This window comes from Choloepus didactylus, chromosome 8, assembly GCF_015220235.1.
Source record: "Choloepus didactylus isolate mChoDid1 chromosome 8, mChoDid1.pri, whole genome shotgun sequence".
Taxonomy (NCBI): Eukaryota; Metazoa; Chordata; class Mammalia; order Pilosa; family Megalonychidae; genus Choloepus; species Choloepus didactylus.
In genome coordinates, this window is record NC_051314.1 from 49,066,737 (window position 1) to 49,083,193 (window position 16,457).

Sequence of the window (16,457 nt, forward strand, 5' to 3'; positions counted from 1 at the left end):
ATTAAATTCTAGATTAATAGGGCATTACTGATGTGTTTGTTTGCTAACTGGAAAAGAATTTTATTACTGTGACTTTAAAGATTTCATGTATCTGGGTTTTCATATATTCCATATATTTAGCTTTTATTCATGGTTAAATCTCAATAGAAAAAGAAAATATCATTAAAATATGCTATTTATGAAAAAACAAACTAAAGTTTATAAAAATATAATCATACATAAAAATATATATTCAGCACACAAATGCTATAGCATTCCCATGGAAAATATATTTTAATTCATAAACAATAAAAAACATCATGAATTGCATGTTTATTTAAAAGTATGAAGCTTGTTGATTTTTAAAAGAAAATTAAACTGCTGTAACCCTGCATTTAAGTCAATAAAATTTCTTCCCTGAATTTTTTACTTTTGATCAACTTAATAATGAGCATTTCTGTAGATCTGAACACATTATCACAAAAAATTTAGTAGTTCTGAGAAAACTCAAAATGAAGAAAAACTTAATTTTGAGTTTTACTTATATGTGAAACATTTGTAAATAATTATTTTTTTTCACACTACGATGTGCAGAGTTTAAGTTCTACAAAATAAGTGGTATCATTTTGGTATCTGGGAGCTACTTAGAATCCCAGAATAATTAAATAGCAACATAGGCCTTTAATTATTACAAAACGTATGCTCAATGAGCAACATTTGTTATGTCCTAAGAATGCTTTGCTTTTAGGCAAACCATTTTTAAAGTTAGTTCCTAACTACCAAATGAAAATTCGCTTATTTCAAATAGGTAGAGCAAATTTTTTTTTTTACTATTTCTCATACTTAATCAGTGACGAATTTTCAGACTAATTCATAATATACTTTTGAACTTGGCCTCCATTTACTATCAGAATTCAGAATAAGACGGGTCAATCTCCATCCCCAATGGAATTTCCATCACTGAACCACCCAAAAGACTTGCTTACAAGAAAATCCTTGATACAGTGATACTAAAAGGTGACTGCGTGTTCATAGTGTTCCTGTCAGGTTGATATTGTGAGCATTTAGGGCTATAAATACTTAAATAATTTGCCAAATGTGACTGTCTCTGATGATGTTAATGATGGATTCAATACAGCTTATTATCTATAGGATGTACATTACTGCACATATTTTGGTTTTTCTTCTAGGTAAGGGAGCGACTGAGGGTTTCTTTAGAAAGAGTCTCTGCACTGGAAGAAGAACTAGCTGCTGCTAATCAGGAGGTAACACACCACACTTTCTCCTGTTTTGAGGTGCAATATTGCTAACATCATATCCCTTGTGTTTCATGCCACTTTTATTAAAACTGTCACGAAAAATAAATTGCATTCTGTATAGGCTCCTGAATAAGGCCTATTGAAACTAGTTGTCAGAGTCATATGTCTTCTGATTTCTGGTTTTTTTGGATCTGTCACTGGTATAAAACCAACAAGAGCTAGTGACATGTAAGTTAGTGAGATGGGGATTTAGAAAGACTTTAGAAAGTCAGAATGCCAGTCCTTTCCATAAGTAAAACGCAGCTCCAAAATTGAACCTGTCAAATACCTGGTAAACTTCAGAAATGTTACAAATAAAATGAAGTCCTTGGAGATTGTATATATGTATTTTTTTCTTTAAGAGAGGATTATTGTAATGTATATATAGGTTCTTATCTTATGCCTTGCCTGTTCTTTGTTTTATCTTCAAGACACCATTAAATCCACTTTTTTGATATCATTCATGACTCTAGAAAGTATTTTAATTCTCATTTCATTAAGATTTAAAGGGTTGTTTTCTCTTTGGAAGTTTAAACTTGTTTTAGTTTGTAGGATGCACAGATGAACTTGGGTTATTAGGCAAGATTAATATAATTATTTTTGTAATGAAACATTAATTCTAGTTAAAACAGTAAAATAGGTCCATCTCTCTTTCTGACATTTACAAAGCCATTTTTTTCCCCAGAAGTTTATTCCAGTAATATAAATATTGGTATTACTAGTGGTAGACACACTAACATATTTCAACAGTCTTCCTACTTTTTAAATTAATTAGAGAAGTGGGAAGATATGCCATTATAAGAAAACAATATTTGCATACACATTGTGTACACATACAAATACATATTTACAAAGCATGCTAAAAATCTTGTCCAGTACAAGCTCCTGTGTTCTTTAAAATAAACTAAACCAATTAAAAGAATTATGGTTTTGTTTATTCCAGGTTTAACAATTTAAGCTTTAGAAATAATAGACTTTTAACACAGGAAGAGTGAGTTCCATGTGGATTAAAGGCTAGCCATATTAAAAGCACATATAGTGCTACAAAAGGTTAAAAATCTAGAGATTCAGTTTAGCAAACTGGATGGTTCATTTGAAAAGAAATGGAAATAAGATTGATTCTTCTCAATCATCAAAGAAGAAAAAAAAACCTCTCAGATAAGAGGTAATGGCAAGGAAAACTCAGTCGTTTTATAAGAAGGAGTAGGTAAATTATCTAGAAAGTAGTGTTTACTCACCCCTGGAGTGTTCAGGAAGAAAGTATTAAATTTTTATTTATTCATTCATTTAATTATTTCAGTTTTTAGGTGTGTTTAAATATACATTTACTTGTAATGCATGGTTCAAAATATTTATTGATAAGGTTAAACCAACCAAAGGTTTAGTGACTACTAATATAAAATCCTTGATTAATGTGAAAACAATAAATTTCCCTTTGTCATAAACAAAACTGTGGTGAGACCACTTGTAATATATTTAAGCTGAAGTTAAAATGTCCTATAAGTTCAAGTGAGGCTCTGAAAATTTGTTCCAAGAATGATTACTGAATAGTTCAATTATATATAAGATGGGAGGACACCACTTGAGGACAAATGTGGAGGAAATATTTTTAACTTTTTTTAAAATATAGTTTTAGCCATCAAATACTACCATTATTATTCCCTCATAGGAAATAAGGTACATTAGATAGTTGTACATGGATAAATACATTTTAAATTATTAACATATCTCTACAACTAAGACAGCCTTTCTGGGTGCTTTCTGTTTTGTTTTAAGTCATTTGTGTTAAGAGGAAAGTAATTATCTTGTTCATAATTTCAATGTATTTTCTTTTTTTGTTTATTATAATTATTTTCAATGTAGTTTCAATATTAGAGAACGTAATTGAAGAAAATGTTTTAGAAAATGAGCAAATTTGTATGGAAAGAAATGAAAACTGTTTAAAAGCACATCCATAAGAGCCAAACACAAATATGTAACAGATAAAAACAATCAGACACTAGAACGAAAGCCCAGCATATGGCTAAATGAGCAATGGATTGGAGAAAGTTTCATTTCACTGAAAATTTCATATGATGCTTCATATTTTAAAATAAAATTAAATGTATTTATAAATGTCCCTTATAATTCAAATGTTTGCTTCCTGAGTTCATATGGCAAGCTTTGTGAGTGCAGATACTATGTTAAAATTTATTTGATTCCTGAATCCTGGGTAGTAATAGTACAGTTTAGATAGAAAGAAATTTATCCAAGCATTTTTTCTGAATTATCTCAGTTCACAAATTCACAAAGGAGAAGTCAGAGAACATAGGTTCAAACTGTGAGTGATACCTGGATATACTCATACATGCATATACATACATGTGTATAGCCTGAAATGATGACAGAATAGAGTTTAGGAAGTTTGTCAGCCAGAGGTAAGAAAGACACTTATTACCACCTCCAAAGATAGAGCCTTACTGCATGGAAGATAGCAAAGAGCATAATAATGCCTGCCACCCGGAATAGCAGTCCTAGTCCCAACCTACTCCATGGATTGCAGGTGTGGAGGTCACCAACAGAAGTACAACTCACACGGTAGTGGATGAAACAATGAAAAAGCAAAGCAAGGTCATCTTCACTAGCAGAAGTCGGTCTCTCTTGGCCAGCAGGTCTTGCTCCATGGCCAACACCTCTCTGGTGTCATAATGAGAGGACCCTGCTCCCTCTGCTTTGGGAACAGGTTTAGCAGCAGGTTTGGGCCAGCTACCATGAAACACACTCAGCCAGGTAGTCTCCAGTGAATGTATACATGTGCTTACATTTACGCAAAAGGGGAAGGAATGTAAAGGCCCAATGTTTGCTGCTGCACATGCTTTATATCAAGGCCCTTCTAAGAAGACAGCCCAAATTTATCTCCCTGTCCTTGGAGCCAGACTAGCACATCTGGTCCCAGGCACAGGGTTTATTTGTGGGGCACAGGGAAAGGCAGCAAGCCACGCTCAGACCATCCCCTATCACAAAGTTCTTATCAGTCTCTGTCTCTCTCTCTCTGTATCCCATTCTCAGAGATGGATTTGAAGTCATCACTTTTTAACCTCTGTTCCGTATACAATCTGTCCCTTGGCAGTCCATTTCCAAGGCTTCAGCCTACATCAGTGGAGAAGCAATCAAAATCTATAGCTCTAGGAACATGCCCTAACCAGAGTTGCAGAAAATATTTCAGACACCTCCTTGGCACCTTCACAAGGCTTTGCAAATGGTCCTATATGTTGTTCTCTTCCACAAAGGGGTCCAGCAGGGGGGTGGAGGAGGGGTTTGAAATCTAGCAAAGGAAAACATGCATCCGTGGTGCTATAATCACCTGAAGGGAGGACCTTTTTTCTAACTCACAGCAAGGCATCATATGGGCAGGTGGTCCTGGATTTCCACTTAGTTGTCCCAGAGTCCCCTTAAATTCTATATGGCACATTCATGCAATATTATAAGTAGCCTTAGTAAAAAGAATATGAGATAACTATATGTTCTATCCTGGTGGAGCTTCAATGTATTCTGCTAAGTAAAAAGGAAGTTGCATAGAATGACCCCAATTTTGTAAAAATACAAATAATAACAACATTATTATAGGAATAGCAAAAATATTTTAGATTTAATTACTAAACTGTCAATGTTAGTTGTCTCTGGTGTTTGGAAATATATGTGCTATATGTTTATGACCCGTTTGAACTTTTTACAGCTTTTTATTATACTTATAAATAAATACAATAATAAAGATATTTTAGAGACAGATGCCATTTTCCATTTTGACATTAATAATAGATCTTATTTATTGAACACAACAATAATAGTAACTAATGTTTACTGAATGCTTTATATCTATGAAGCAGTGTGCTAAATACATACATATCAGCACAATCACACTGAGGGTTAGGCACTATTATTATTTTACAGAAGAGGACACTGATGCTCAGAGAGGTTAAAACACTTGCCTGAGATTAAAAAAAAAAAAAAAAGGCATTTTAGGGGGTGAGATTCAAACCTAGGTCATCTGATCCTGAGTCTGTTATCTGTAACTACAGGCTCTGCTGCCTCTACTTGCCAACCTCTACTGTGCTAAGGGCTTTGCAAGCATCAGCCAATTTAATTCTCATCATGTGATCGGAGGTATCCTCATTTCACATATGAGGAAACTAAGGCTCCTGGAATTTAAGTAACTTAAGCAATGTCAAAATGGGTCTAAGTCCAGAGCCTTTTCTCTGAATGTACCACTCTTCTCTCCTACTTGACAATGTGGTCGTATCTGAAGTTGTCATAGCTCTCTGCATTCAGACAGTTCTGAGACACATATATAAATGTGTCCGCAGTGCTCCCCACATGGATTGCTCTCATTTCTTCCCAAATACGTTAAAATCACCACAGTTCAGACATCCAGTAATTCTCACCTGGGGTATTAAAATAGTTTATTATCTATTCTTCTTGTCTTCTGTCCCTTTTGGCTACATAATTCTGAGGTTAAACCAGCTAAGCAAAATCCCAATCATATTGCTTATTTTTTTCATAATATATTCTAATATATAACGTATTTATAATATATATAGTATACTATTAACATAAAATATAATATATTAATATATAAATATTGTGATAATATATATATATATATTACATAGGTCGGCAATATGCCATCAAGAACCTCTGCAATGGTCTAAATCTACAAATCCAGCTTTAACTCCCACTACCACTACTGAGGTACTAGAATGAGTCAGTACTCACTGACTGAATTACTCTAATGTCTTGTAAATTTAGAGCATCCATTGTCTACAGACCATACTTTCCCTGCCTCTAAATCTTACGCTTATGTCTCTCCCAGACTGCCTCTGCAACCCCAATTCACCCACTGAAATCAGACTACCGCTTAAACTCAAACGCAAACCCTCTTTAATGAGACATTTTATGACTCCCTACCAACAGTCATTGCACCTTAGTTTAAATTGCTAAAGCTCATTGCTTCAGCACTTATTATGACTGTGACATTTGTTGACAAGAATTGGGTTAATTATTTACTTGCCTAAGCTTGGGATGTTAGTTATCTGAGAAAGTTGACTGTGCCTTGCTCATTTGTGTTTATTTCACACAGTACAATGATATGAACCTCGTGAACAATATATGTCGATTGGATTGTACAGAGTTCCTTTTGACCAAAGTTTTCACATTGTTCTGTGGCTATTCCCATAATGGATAGTTTGAACCTTTGGCATGCTCAATAAACAGGAATATGATGACTGTATTGAATAAACAAGTTGTTTGTTCTTTCAGTATATAATTATTTAGCACCTACCACGTGCTGAAAATTTTGTGAGCCTGTAATAGGAAGGAATGGGAAAAATAAAAAGGAAAATGAGACATTATGCAAATTTTTATGTAACTTGCCCTCCAGTGAAGGAGACAGACCTATTAACAGAAAACTGACATAATTTTGTTTAAAACTAAATAAATGCAAAACAGAGACACAAGCAAAGTGCAAAAGAGTTTAGAGGACAAGGATATTTATTTGGAGACACAGGATCAGAATTTAAGCATACCTTTGATTGTGCCAAACCTGAAGGAGCAGCACTTTTCAGGCTGAGCAAATAGTATGGTTAAGGAAACTTGAAACTGTGTTTTCAAGGAATAATCAGTGATGTTGTGTGGCTAAAGATCAAGGCGTGAAAAGATGTAGAGGTGGGGAGGGTAGAGAGGTTGATAGGACTCAGATTGTGGGGGTCCCTGAATATCTTGGAAATATTTTGGATTTTATACCTTATGAAATGAGAAACCAATGAAGCTTTGTTTTTTGTTTCATTTTGTTTATATTTTGGTACTTGATTTTTTGGAAACAGGTGAGAGGGGTAGAATGGAGCTGGAAAGTTGGCCTAACCTCATGGCTGGCAGACAATGATCTTAAACATGGCACTGCAAGGCAGCAAGCATTTATTGGGCATTTGTCTGTTTGCCAGGCATCACATTAAGCACTGGGTTTAAATATATTAATAAAACTCAGATATTAGTAAAGCATTAGTGCTGCTATTAAGTCTAGTAGGGGAGATAGACATGTTGCAATGTAATTACAATATAAGTAATGCAAAAACGAAGTAGATACCAGGGTTAGTAGTGTTACAAAAGAGACAGTAATTGTATGGGCATGAATGAGAGAGTAGAGGGTGGTAAGAAAATCTTCCTAGAGAAAAGTGCCTTTTACCCAGGATTTGAAGGGGGACAATAAAAAGATGGACTTTGAGGAAAAGAAGGGAAGCAAGCAGGGGCAGGGATAGGGAGGAGGATGCAGAAGTAGAAGGCCTGAATTAGGGAAGGCTGGCTTCGTTCTGTATACAATGGTGGACCAACAGAGAGTTTTTATGGAGGGAAGAGATATGATCAGATTTTCAATTTTGCAGAGCAATGGTACCTCCAAATGATAAGTATATATATAATGGTCAAGCTACCATGTTTAAATTTCAGATTTAAATGAATTGCTATGATTTCTTGAATAAAGAAAGAGCAAAGTTTATAAAGTATACAGAAGTACTGAAGGATGTAGAGCCCGGATATTATCCAGTCTGGCATTTCTTATATTCTTTAATAAAGGCAAATGCAGATACAATTGAAAGAGTCAAACAAAATATTTTAAATATACATACACACACACACACACACACACAATGGAAATTTGTGTAATTTCATAAGAGTCTTTGTATAGATCCACATAGATTTATTGTTAACCTTGAATACATTTTCCAGGCCATTGTCCTAAAGAAGTGAGTCTGGATGATTTACACACAGAAATAAATATTCTTTATTTCTTGCAGAGTATTAATTAATTAATTAAACCAAAGTGGATTATTCAGAAGCTACTGTAAAGAAATCAATTGACAGACTAATTTGCAGTAAATACACAAGGCATACATGTTTATTTTAAAAGCTTTTCCACATGATTACACTACATATTGAAAGAACTAGGACATTTAGTTGTAGGCAAGACTGTATTTTTATGTTGCTCTTACTCCATTTATGTTTATTCTAACCACTGATTTTACCAATTTGCAATTAGAATTTTCCTAAGGAAATTAACATTTTAATTTTACCTCATCTTAACCAGGTGTGACCTTGAAGTCTATTTTCCTATGGAAAATTTAAAGAACAACTTACATGGCTAAATCAAATGCCATCCACATTTGAAGAATATTAGATCAGGGCAGTGAGAGGGGTTAGAGGCAGAAAATTCATGTTTTGGAGGTTTATGGACTCATGGATCATGGCCATTGTTTTACATACATTATGACATTTAATCCTCACAAAAATTCTTTGAATAGGTTTAAGAATCACTAGTCTAGTGAACTCTTGGGAATGGATGGGAAAGTGAAAAAGGGAGTAGATTCAGGCAAAAGTGGAACTTATCTTACAAAGCAAAGGGGAGAATGGGAAGAAGCTGTTAGAGACATGAGGGGAGAGAGAGCGAGAGAAAGAGAAACAGAGTTTTAACTGTAGCAGTTGGAAGTGGGAAGTGGTCAATACTGTCAAACGTTTCATTAAGTTTTGTAAGATATGTCTAGTAGGAGGTGAGTAGATTTATAATTAGAAGGTCTTGGAGGTGTTTGCAAAAACAGTTTATATAAACTAAAATGGAAGACGAATAACCATGATGAAAATAATTTATAAATCAATTAGAAGCTAGAAAATGGGAGATGATGAGTGATACTCTTTAGAGAAGTTTAGAAATGAAGGGGAGAAGAGTTAGGCAAAAGCTGGATGAGTAGGTAGTACTGAGAGACAGCAATTGTAGAATAGGAGAGCCTTAAAAATGCTTCTAGTTAATGGAAAGAAAGACTGGAAGAAACAAAGGAGAAGGAATCATTGACAACATAGTGGAGCATGAGCAAAGCTTCCAAGACCATTTACAGGAAGGAGAAGAAGGAAATCAAAATGTGTAGTGATGAGTGAAGATTTTGATTTAGCAAATAGAGAAAATACAGGAGTGATAACTAGGCATTGTGCCTCTTTTTTGGTCATAGAAGAGGCCAGATGCAACAGCTTATTCTTCTTAGAAGGGATATCTTGACATGCCCTCACTCCACCAGATACATAAAAATTTCACTGAGGTGGAAGGCCCTGTATTTTTGTTAGATTTATTTCCCATCCTCTGACATGCAGATGCATTACCAATAAGTCTAGAGTGGCTGCTACTTCTTGCTCACTAGGTCCAATGCAACATGATATAACCCAAATAATGGACCAATGTGATCTCATGTGGGAGGAAGAAACAATCAAAGTCCCCAGACAAGATTATGACTTAGGGCTGGAGAATTTATACAACCCTGAGACAGGGCATAGAAGATATATTGCCATCATTATCAACCCATATTCATTTTAATGGCAGACACCCTGCAGGGCTGAGAATTTAGTTATGTTGTAACTCTGACACTCACACAATGAGACTCTAGGTCCAATTTTCAGAGATCTCAAGCTTGTGGCCACAGGAAATAAGATTTTCTTTTGGGGCACACATAGAAACTTTTACATTCTTTATACAGTGCTTAAGTTGCAAATTTGAAGCCTTAAGCTTAGCCCTTTCTTTTTTTTCAGTTTTTTTATTGAGATATATTCATATACCATACAATCATCCAAAGTGACAAGTTGTTCATAGTACCATCATATAGTTGTGCCTTCATTACCACAATCAATGTACCAACTTTCTCATTACTCCAAAAAAATAAAGATAAGAATAAAAATTAAAGTAAAAAAAAAAACACCCAAAACATCCCATCCCCCATTCCCCCCATTATTCATTTAATTTTTGTCCTCATTTTTCTATTCATCTGTCCATATAGTGGATAAAGGGGATGTGAGCCACAAGATTTTCACAATCACACAGTCACACCATGTAAGCTATATAATTATGCAGTCACCTTCAAGAATCAAGGCTACTGGGTTGCAGTTCAACGGTTTCAGGTATTTCTCTCTAGCTAATCCAATAAACTAAAAAACTCCAAAGGGATATCTATATAACATGTAAGAATAAACTCCAGAATGACCTCTCAACTCCACTTGAAATCTCTCAGCCACTGAAACTTTATTTTGTTTCATTTCTCTTCCCCCTTTTGGTCAAGAAGACTTTCTCAATCCCACAGTGCTTGGATCAGGCTCATCCCCAAGAGTCATGTCCCACTTTGCCAGAGAGATTTACACCCCTGGGAGTCATGTCCCACATAGTGAGGGGGGCAGTGAGTGTACCTGGACAGTTGGCTTAGAGAGAGAGGCCATATCTGAGCAACAAAAGAGGTTCTCTGGTGGACTCTTAGGCACAATTATAAATAAGTTTAGCCTCTCTTTTGCAGTAAAAAGCTTCATAAGGGCAAGCCCCAAGATCAAGGTCTTGGCCTTCTAAATTGGTAGTCCCCAGGGCTTGTGAGAATATCAGTAATTCCCCATGTGGGGAAGTTTTAATATTTCTACATTTTTCCCCAGTTCCTCAAGGGGGCTTTACAAATATGTTTTTATTCTCTGCTCACATTACTCTAGGATGTATCAGAGCTTCACACTAACCTGTACAAGCCAATCAGATCTCACTCCCTATTCAAGTTCCATGTAATTATGGTGTTTGAACAAACTGACCACACAAGTTAAATTGTATAGTATGCTACAGAAAATATAGATTTTGCATTGAGTAAACATCTCTTCCTTTGGTCTCACACAGAAGTTAAAGTTTTAAAACACTGTCAATGTCATCCTTTACCTTTTAGTCTGGTTTACCTTAGTCCTAACCAAGTCCATTTCATTCATATCTCTAACTGAAGTCTGATCTCTTTTTCAGACTCTTTAACCTTTGCTGTATGGGGTAATGCTGACATTCATTGCGGCTGAACTCTGGCTCTGGGTCTCAGGTGTCACACATACCCAAATTTCCAGGGATTGACCAGGTTATACACAAAGAGCTCAGCATCTCAGAATTCAGAAATAACCATTACAACTCAGGAATAGATGCAACTGCTGTAAGAGCTTACAATCTAGGAATCTTTACCATAAGTCTTCCCCTGGTAACCTATGCTCTCAGATTGAATTCTCAGAGTTTTCATGTTATAGTTAGTCCATATTAGTGAGGCCTTATACTGTTTGTTTTTTCACTTCTGGTTTATTTCACTCAACACATTGTCCTCAAAGTCCATTCCCCTATTTGCATACCTCACAACTTCATTCCTTCGTGTAGCCACTCAATTTTACATTGTATGTATACACCACAGTTCATCATTCTGTTCTTTAGTCAATGTACCCATAAGCCACGTCCATCCACTGCAAATCATGAATACTGCCACCATAAACACCAGTGTGAAAATGTCTATTTGTGTCCCTGCTCTCAGTTCTTCCTAGTATATACCCAATAACAGGGTTGCAGGACCATATGGCAACCCCATAGTTAGCTTCCTATGGAACCACCACACTGCCCTCCAGATGGGCTACACCATTCTACTTCCCCACCAAAAGTGAATAGGTACATCCCTCTCTCCACATTTTCTCCAGAACTTGTATCCCTCTGTTTATTTTCTAATGGTTTTGTATAATCCCATAGTTATGCATTTACCACCACAATCTATATGAGGACATTTCCACTTCTTCCACAAAGAAGGAGGAAGAGGAGAAAAAAGAAAAAAAAGAAAAAAAAAACTGATGAATAAAAAAATAAAAGAAAAATAAAAGAAAATGAAAATAAAATACAATAAACAGTTCAGACAATAACACCACTGCCAAGAATCCCACACCCCTCTCTTACATACCCCTCTTATAGACATTTAGCTTTGGTATGTTGCCTTTGTTAAAATTAATGGAAGCATATTACAATGATACTGTTAACTATAGATTTTAGTTTGCATTGATTGTATTTTTCCCCAGTGCTATCCCATTTTCAAAACTTTGCAAAGTTGACATTCATTTGGTTCTTCCTCATGTAAAAATATTCTTATATTTTTAAATTTAAGCATGATCCTTGACCATGCTAGGTTTCACTAAGTTATGCAATTCCAATCTTTATCTTCTATCTTTCCTTCTCATATCATACATGCCTCTAACCTTCCTCTTTCAGCCATACTCACAGTCATGTTTGTTCAGTGTGCATACAATATTGTGCTATCATCACAAAGTATTGTGCTATCCATTTCTGGATCTATACAATCAATCCGGTTGAACATTCTATACTCCTTCAGCATCAAATGCCTGACCTCTACTCTCTTTCTATCTCTTGATAAGCTGTTTATCCTTTTAGTTACCCTTACTGCTAATCTTTATTTCTACACTCTTCTCCAAACCTCACTCTCCTGTCTTCCTATTTGTCTGTAGCACTCCTGTTAGTATTTCTTGTAGAGGAGGTCTCCTTTTCGTGAACTCTCTCAGTGTCTGTTTGTTAATATTTTGAACTCTCCCTCATTTTTGAAGGGCAGTTTTGCTGAATATAGGGTTTTTGTTTGGCAGTTTTTCTCTTTCAGAATCTTGAATATATTATACCACTGTCTTCTCACTGCCATGGTTTCTGCTGAGACTTCCACAGTTAGTCTTATTGAGCTTCCCTTGTATGTGATGGGTCACTTTTCTCTTGCTGCTTTCAGAATTCTTTGTCTTTGACATCTGACAGTTTGATTAGTAAGTGTGTTGGAGTAGGTCTATTTCGATCAGTTCTGTTCTTGTTTCTCTCACTGGCCAGTTGTCAGATTGGCTCTGCCCCCCAGTCTTCCCCCTAAATTCAGGCATCCACAGTGGCCTACCACAGGGATGGGAGGTAGGCACTGGGAACCCCATCGAGTTCCCCGTGTGTGATAAAACAAATCTTCTGGCTTCCAGTGGTGCCCTGTTTTTTGCTGGCCACCAAGTCCTGGGTTTGTTTTTGAATCCTGCTTTAACAGTTGTGTGATCTGTAATTCTCTGCCAAACCAGGGCCAGGTTTCCATGCAGGGCTTGTAGATCAGCTCCTGTGGTCCTAAGAAAGGATCTGGAGCATCCTTTTATAAGTGTTTTAATTCCCTTGCACCTTCCAAACTGTCCAGCAGATGGCACTGTTCGGTCACTTAATTGATCTTAGAAGTTGCTTTGCCTCTGAGCACAGGCTGTGTCTACGCAGGTGAGCTGAAACTTCAGGATTTCTGTGCTCTCACTTTGCCAGCAAAAATCTGGCTTGATGTGGGGCTCCACCTATGGCAGAGGACTCCCTTCAGCTGACCCAGTACTCCAGCCATCCCTCAGGCATGGAAACAGCCACCTGCTTCTGTTTCCCCCAAGGCTGGAGGAAGGGTTTTTGGACCCAGGGCTGGAAACCCAGTCTTTGTCCACATTTTCTCAGTCTCCAGTGTTTCAAACAATTCAGAATTGTCCTTTTTTTGTTGAATGTCTGGAGAGAAGTTTTCAGTCACTGTTTACATCACCATGTTGGTGTTATCCTTTTCTTTTATAACTGTATCCACAATATCTAGGAACAACCAGCTAACATCAGTATACCCTTTTAACTCCACAAAACTCTGTTATGGTGTCAAAAGCATTCTCACCCAATGCCTTAACTCGTACGAGCTTATGAGTAGCAGGATTCAGTGGTGATGTCTTGCATATCTCTATTGCCAACTCATGCCATGGACTGTCAATGCCATCTTGATTGTTGGAAATGAAATCATTAGTGCCTTTGAATCTAATCAGAGTAGAAAACCAATTGCAAAACCCATTTTCAAGATTCTGTTTGTCAAGAACCATTCCTGGTACCAAAGCTGTACTAGGGTTCTCTAGAGAAATAGAACTAATGGGAGATATCTGTAAATATTATAAGATTTTATAAAAATGTTTCATGCAACTGTGGGGATGCCCGAGTCCAAATTCCATACAGCAGGCTGACAGCTGGCAATTCCAATGAAGGTTTATGCTGAATTACCTAGGAGAAGCTTGTTGACTGAAGGATAGATGATAGTTCTCTATTCTGACTGCTGAAGTCATTGTTTCTCCTTTTAAAGCCTTCAACTGATTGGATTAAACATCTCTCATTGCTGAAGACACTCTTCTTAGTTGATTGTGCATGTAATCAGCCATAGATGCAATCAACTTACTGATGATTTAAGTCTACAGAACGTCCTCACGGTAACAGGTCAGTGCTTGCTTGACCAGACAACTGGGCACCATTACCTGCCCAAGTTGACACATGAACCTAACCATCACACCTAGTAAGGGAGGTTGGAGCAGAGTTATTTTTTACGAGTACTAGAAGACTGAGAAAGAGTTAGATTTAGAACAACAGAATGTGAAATGCCTCAAGGAGCCACCAAGACTAAGAAAGGTAATTTCAATGTGGGATGGTAGACCCAGATGAGGTTCTCATTAAGTTATCACTGAACTCGATAAAAGCCAGTTTCCACAGTACTTACCAGCTGAAACAACATGGAATCTACCATAATTACCATCATATCTAAACCTATGGAGCAATTTTGTTCAACATAATTGAGAAGAACAATTATCAATACAGATTAGCAGATACATATGAGTTGTCTCTGGTATTTTGGCTACTTGGAATAAATCCAGAGGTAAAATGCTTCCAGAAAACTTGACAGGTGTAAAAGTCAGGAAGCTTCTGAAATCCATGAGCAATTCAGTTATATTGACAATTATACTTTGGATATCTTCACCCTATCACTTTCCCAGGTCTGTGAGATAAAAGCAGATTTAATATTTCAAGTCTATCACTGCCTTTCTAAAGATGATTAATCTTACAATGGTTAATTTCTCCTATATTCATGCATATCATAAATCCTAATTCAATTGATTAGCTTATTTCCATGATTAGTCAATTTATTACTAAATTCTGTGACCAACTTTTACTTAACATTCTAACAGCAATTAAAAAAAAAGGTTTTTATTTTATTAGCATTTAAAGCAAGCCACTATGGCTAAATTTACCAGAAAATAGTATTTGTTTAGTGACAATAGTGTTTGCATAAGATAATGACAGTCCTCAATTTATGTCACTTGAATACAGTATAAAACTCTCTGATTTAATGTTTTTAGCTTGCCTGCAAATGTTCTAAGTTTCCAATAGACACACTTGCTAGGAACGTATTCCTCCTGTTGAAATTGTATCCTTTTTGGTTAGAAAATTGTATAGTTCTTAAGTGATTTTTTTCATGCAGCTTGAATGCTGCTTGAATGTTTTTTTTTTTTTTTTTTTTTTTTGCTTTATATTGGTAAACTCAAAGTTTCAGCATTGTCAAATCTTGTCGTTGTTCACAAAGACCCATGATTTCTTATTATACTGCTATATTATAGTTTATGCTGATACTCTATTGTAAAGATAAGTGTAGAAACTATAAATTACCGAAATTATTATCATCAATAGAAAATGTCTTTTTTTTGCTATTGATAATTGTACCATTCCAGCACAAAGACTCTTTCCCAAACCAAAGAAAATCAAGGTGTCTTACGACAATATATGATAAAACCTAACAAAGAAAGAGAGCTAAACAAATTGCTGTTTACTATTTCCACTAGTTTTACTATTTCCAAGACCTGTGTGAAGTAATTGTTCAAAATATAGGTTAAAATAGTCTCCTGTTGAGTATGAGACATTTGAAGTCTGTTTGCAAATCTTTTCAGATTCTCTTTCCTGTTTTTAGTTAGAATCTATTCTTGACAAAAGATTTGTTTTTCTTGCTATAGAAGACAGTTGTTTTATGTTTGCACATGGATATTATAAACTTTTCCTTTCTCTCTGTTGACAGCAAGATCATGCTGGATATTACTGCATTTTAATGGATTTTTTCCAAGCTTCATAGATTTATTTTATTGATAGAGATACAAAGGTATTAAAATAATAAAACATATATTAAATCAAGTAGTTAAATTAGCTGCCTTCAAACAGTACCAAATATTAGGTTTGAAATTAAACATTTAACTTCACAGAGAAGAGAGTTTAAAACAACCAGATAGTTACAGTTATATGGATAAATTAGATTGCTGGATTTTAAGCTTTTCATCTAAATGTTTCCCTTGGTATAATCTTCAGTATAAGTGACAGTGACTGGTGTCCTATAGTAAATTGCACAGAGAATTGTGTTTGACCTTATATTTTGTTTGTAGGAAATATTATATCTCAAATTATAGTAAACAAGATTAGAGGAATTCTACAGGACTACTTTGTTTCCATTTTCTTTT

At 35.6% G+C, this 16,457-nt stretch overlaps 1 protein-coding gene across 29 annotated transcripts in view; it reads left to right on the top strand.

The window, feature by feature from the left end:
* Positions 1–16,457, top strand: part of PPFIA2 (PTPRF interacting protein alpha 2) — a 531,438-nt gene that overhangs the window by 309,004 nt on the left and 205,977 nt on the right. For all 29 annotated transcript variants that reach the window (XR_005218603.1, XR_005218602.1, XM_037848402.1 and 26 more), the window contains one exon: positions 1,170–1,244. Coding sequence is in view for 27 of the 29 variants with exons in the window: in XM_037848402.1 (XP_037704330.1) it covers positions 1,170–1,244 (75 nt within the window). In the remaining 2 variants the exon portion in view is untranslated. The remainder of the gene's footprint in view (positions 1–1,169; positions 1,245–16,457) is intronic.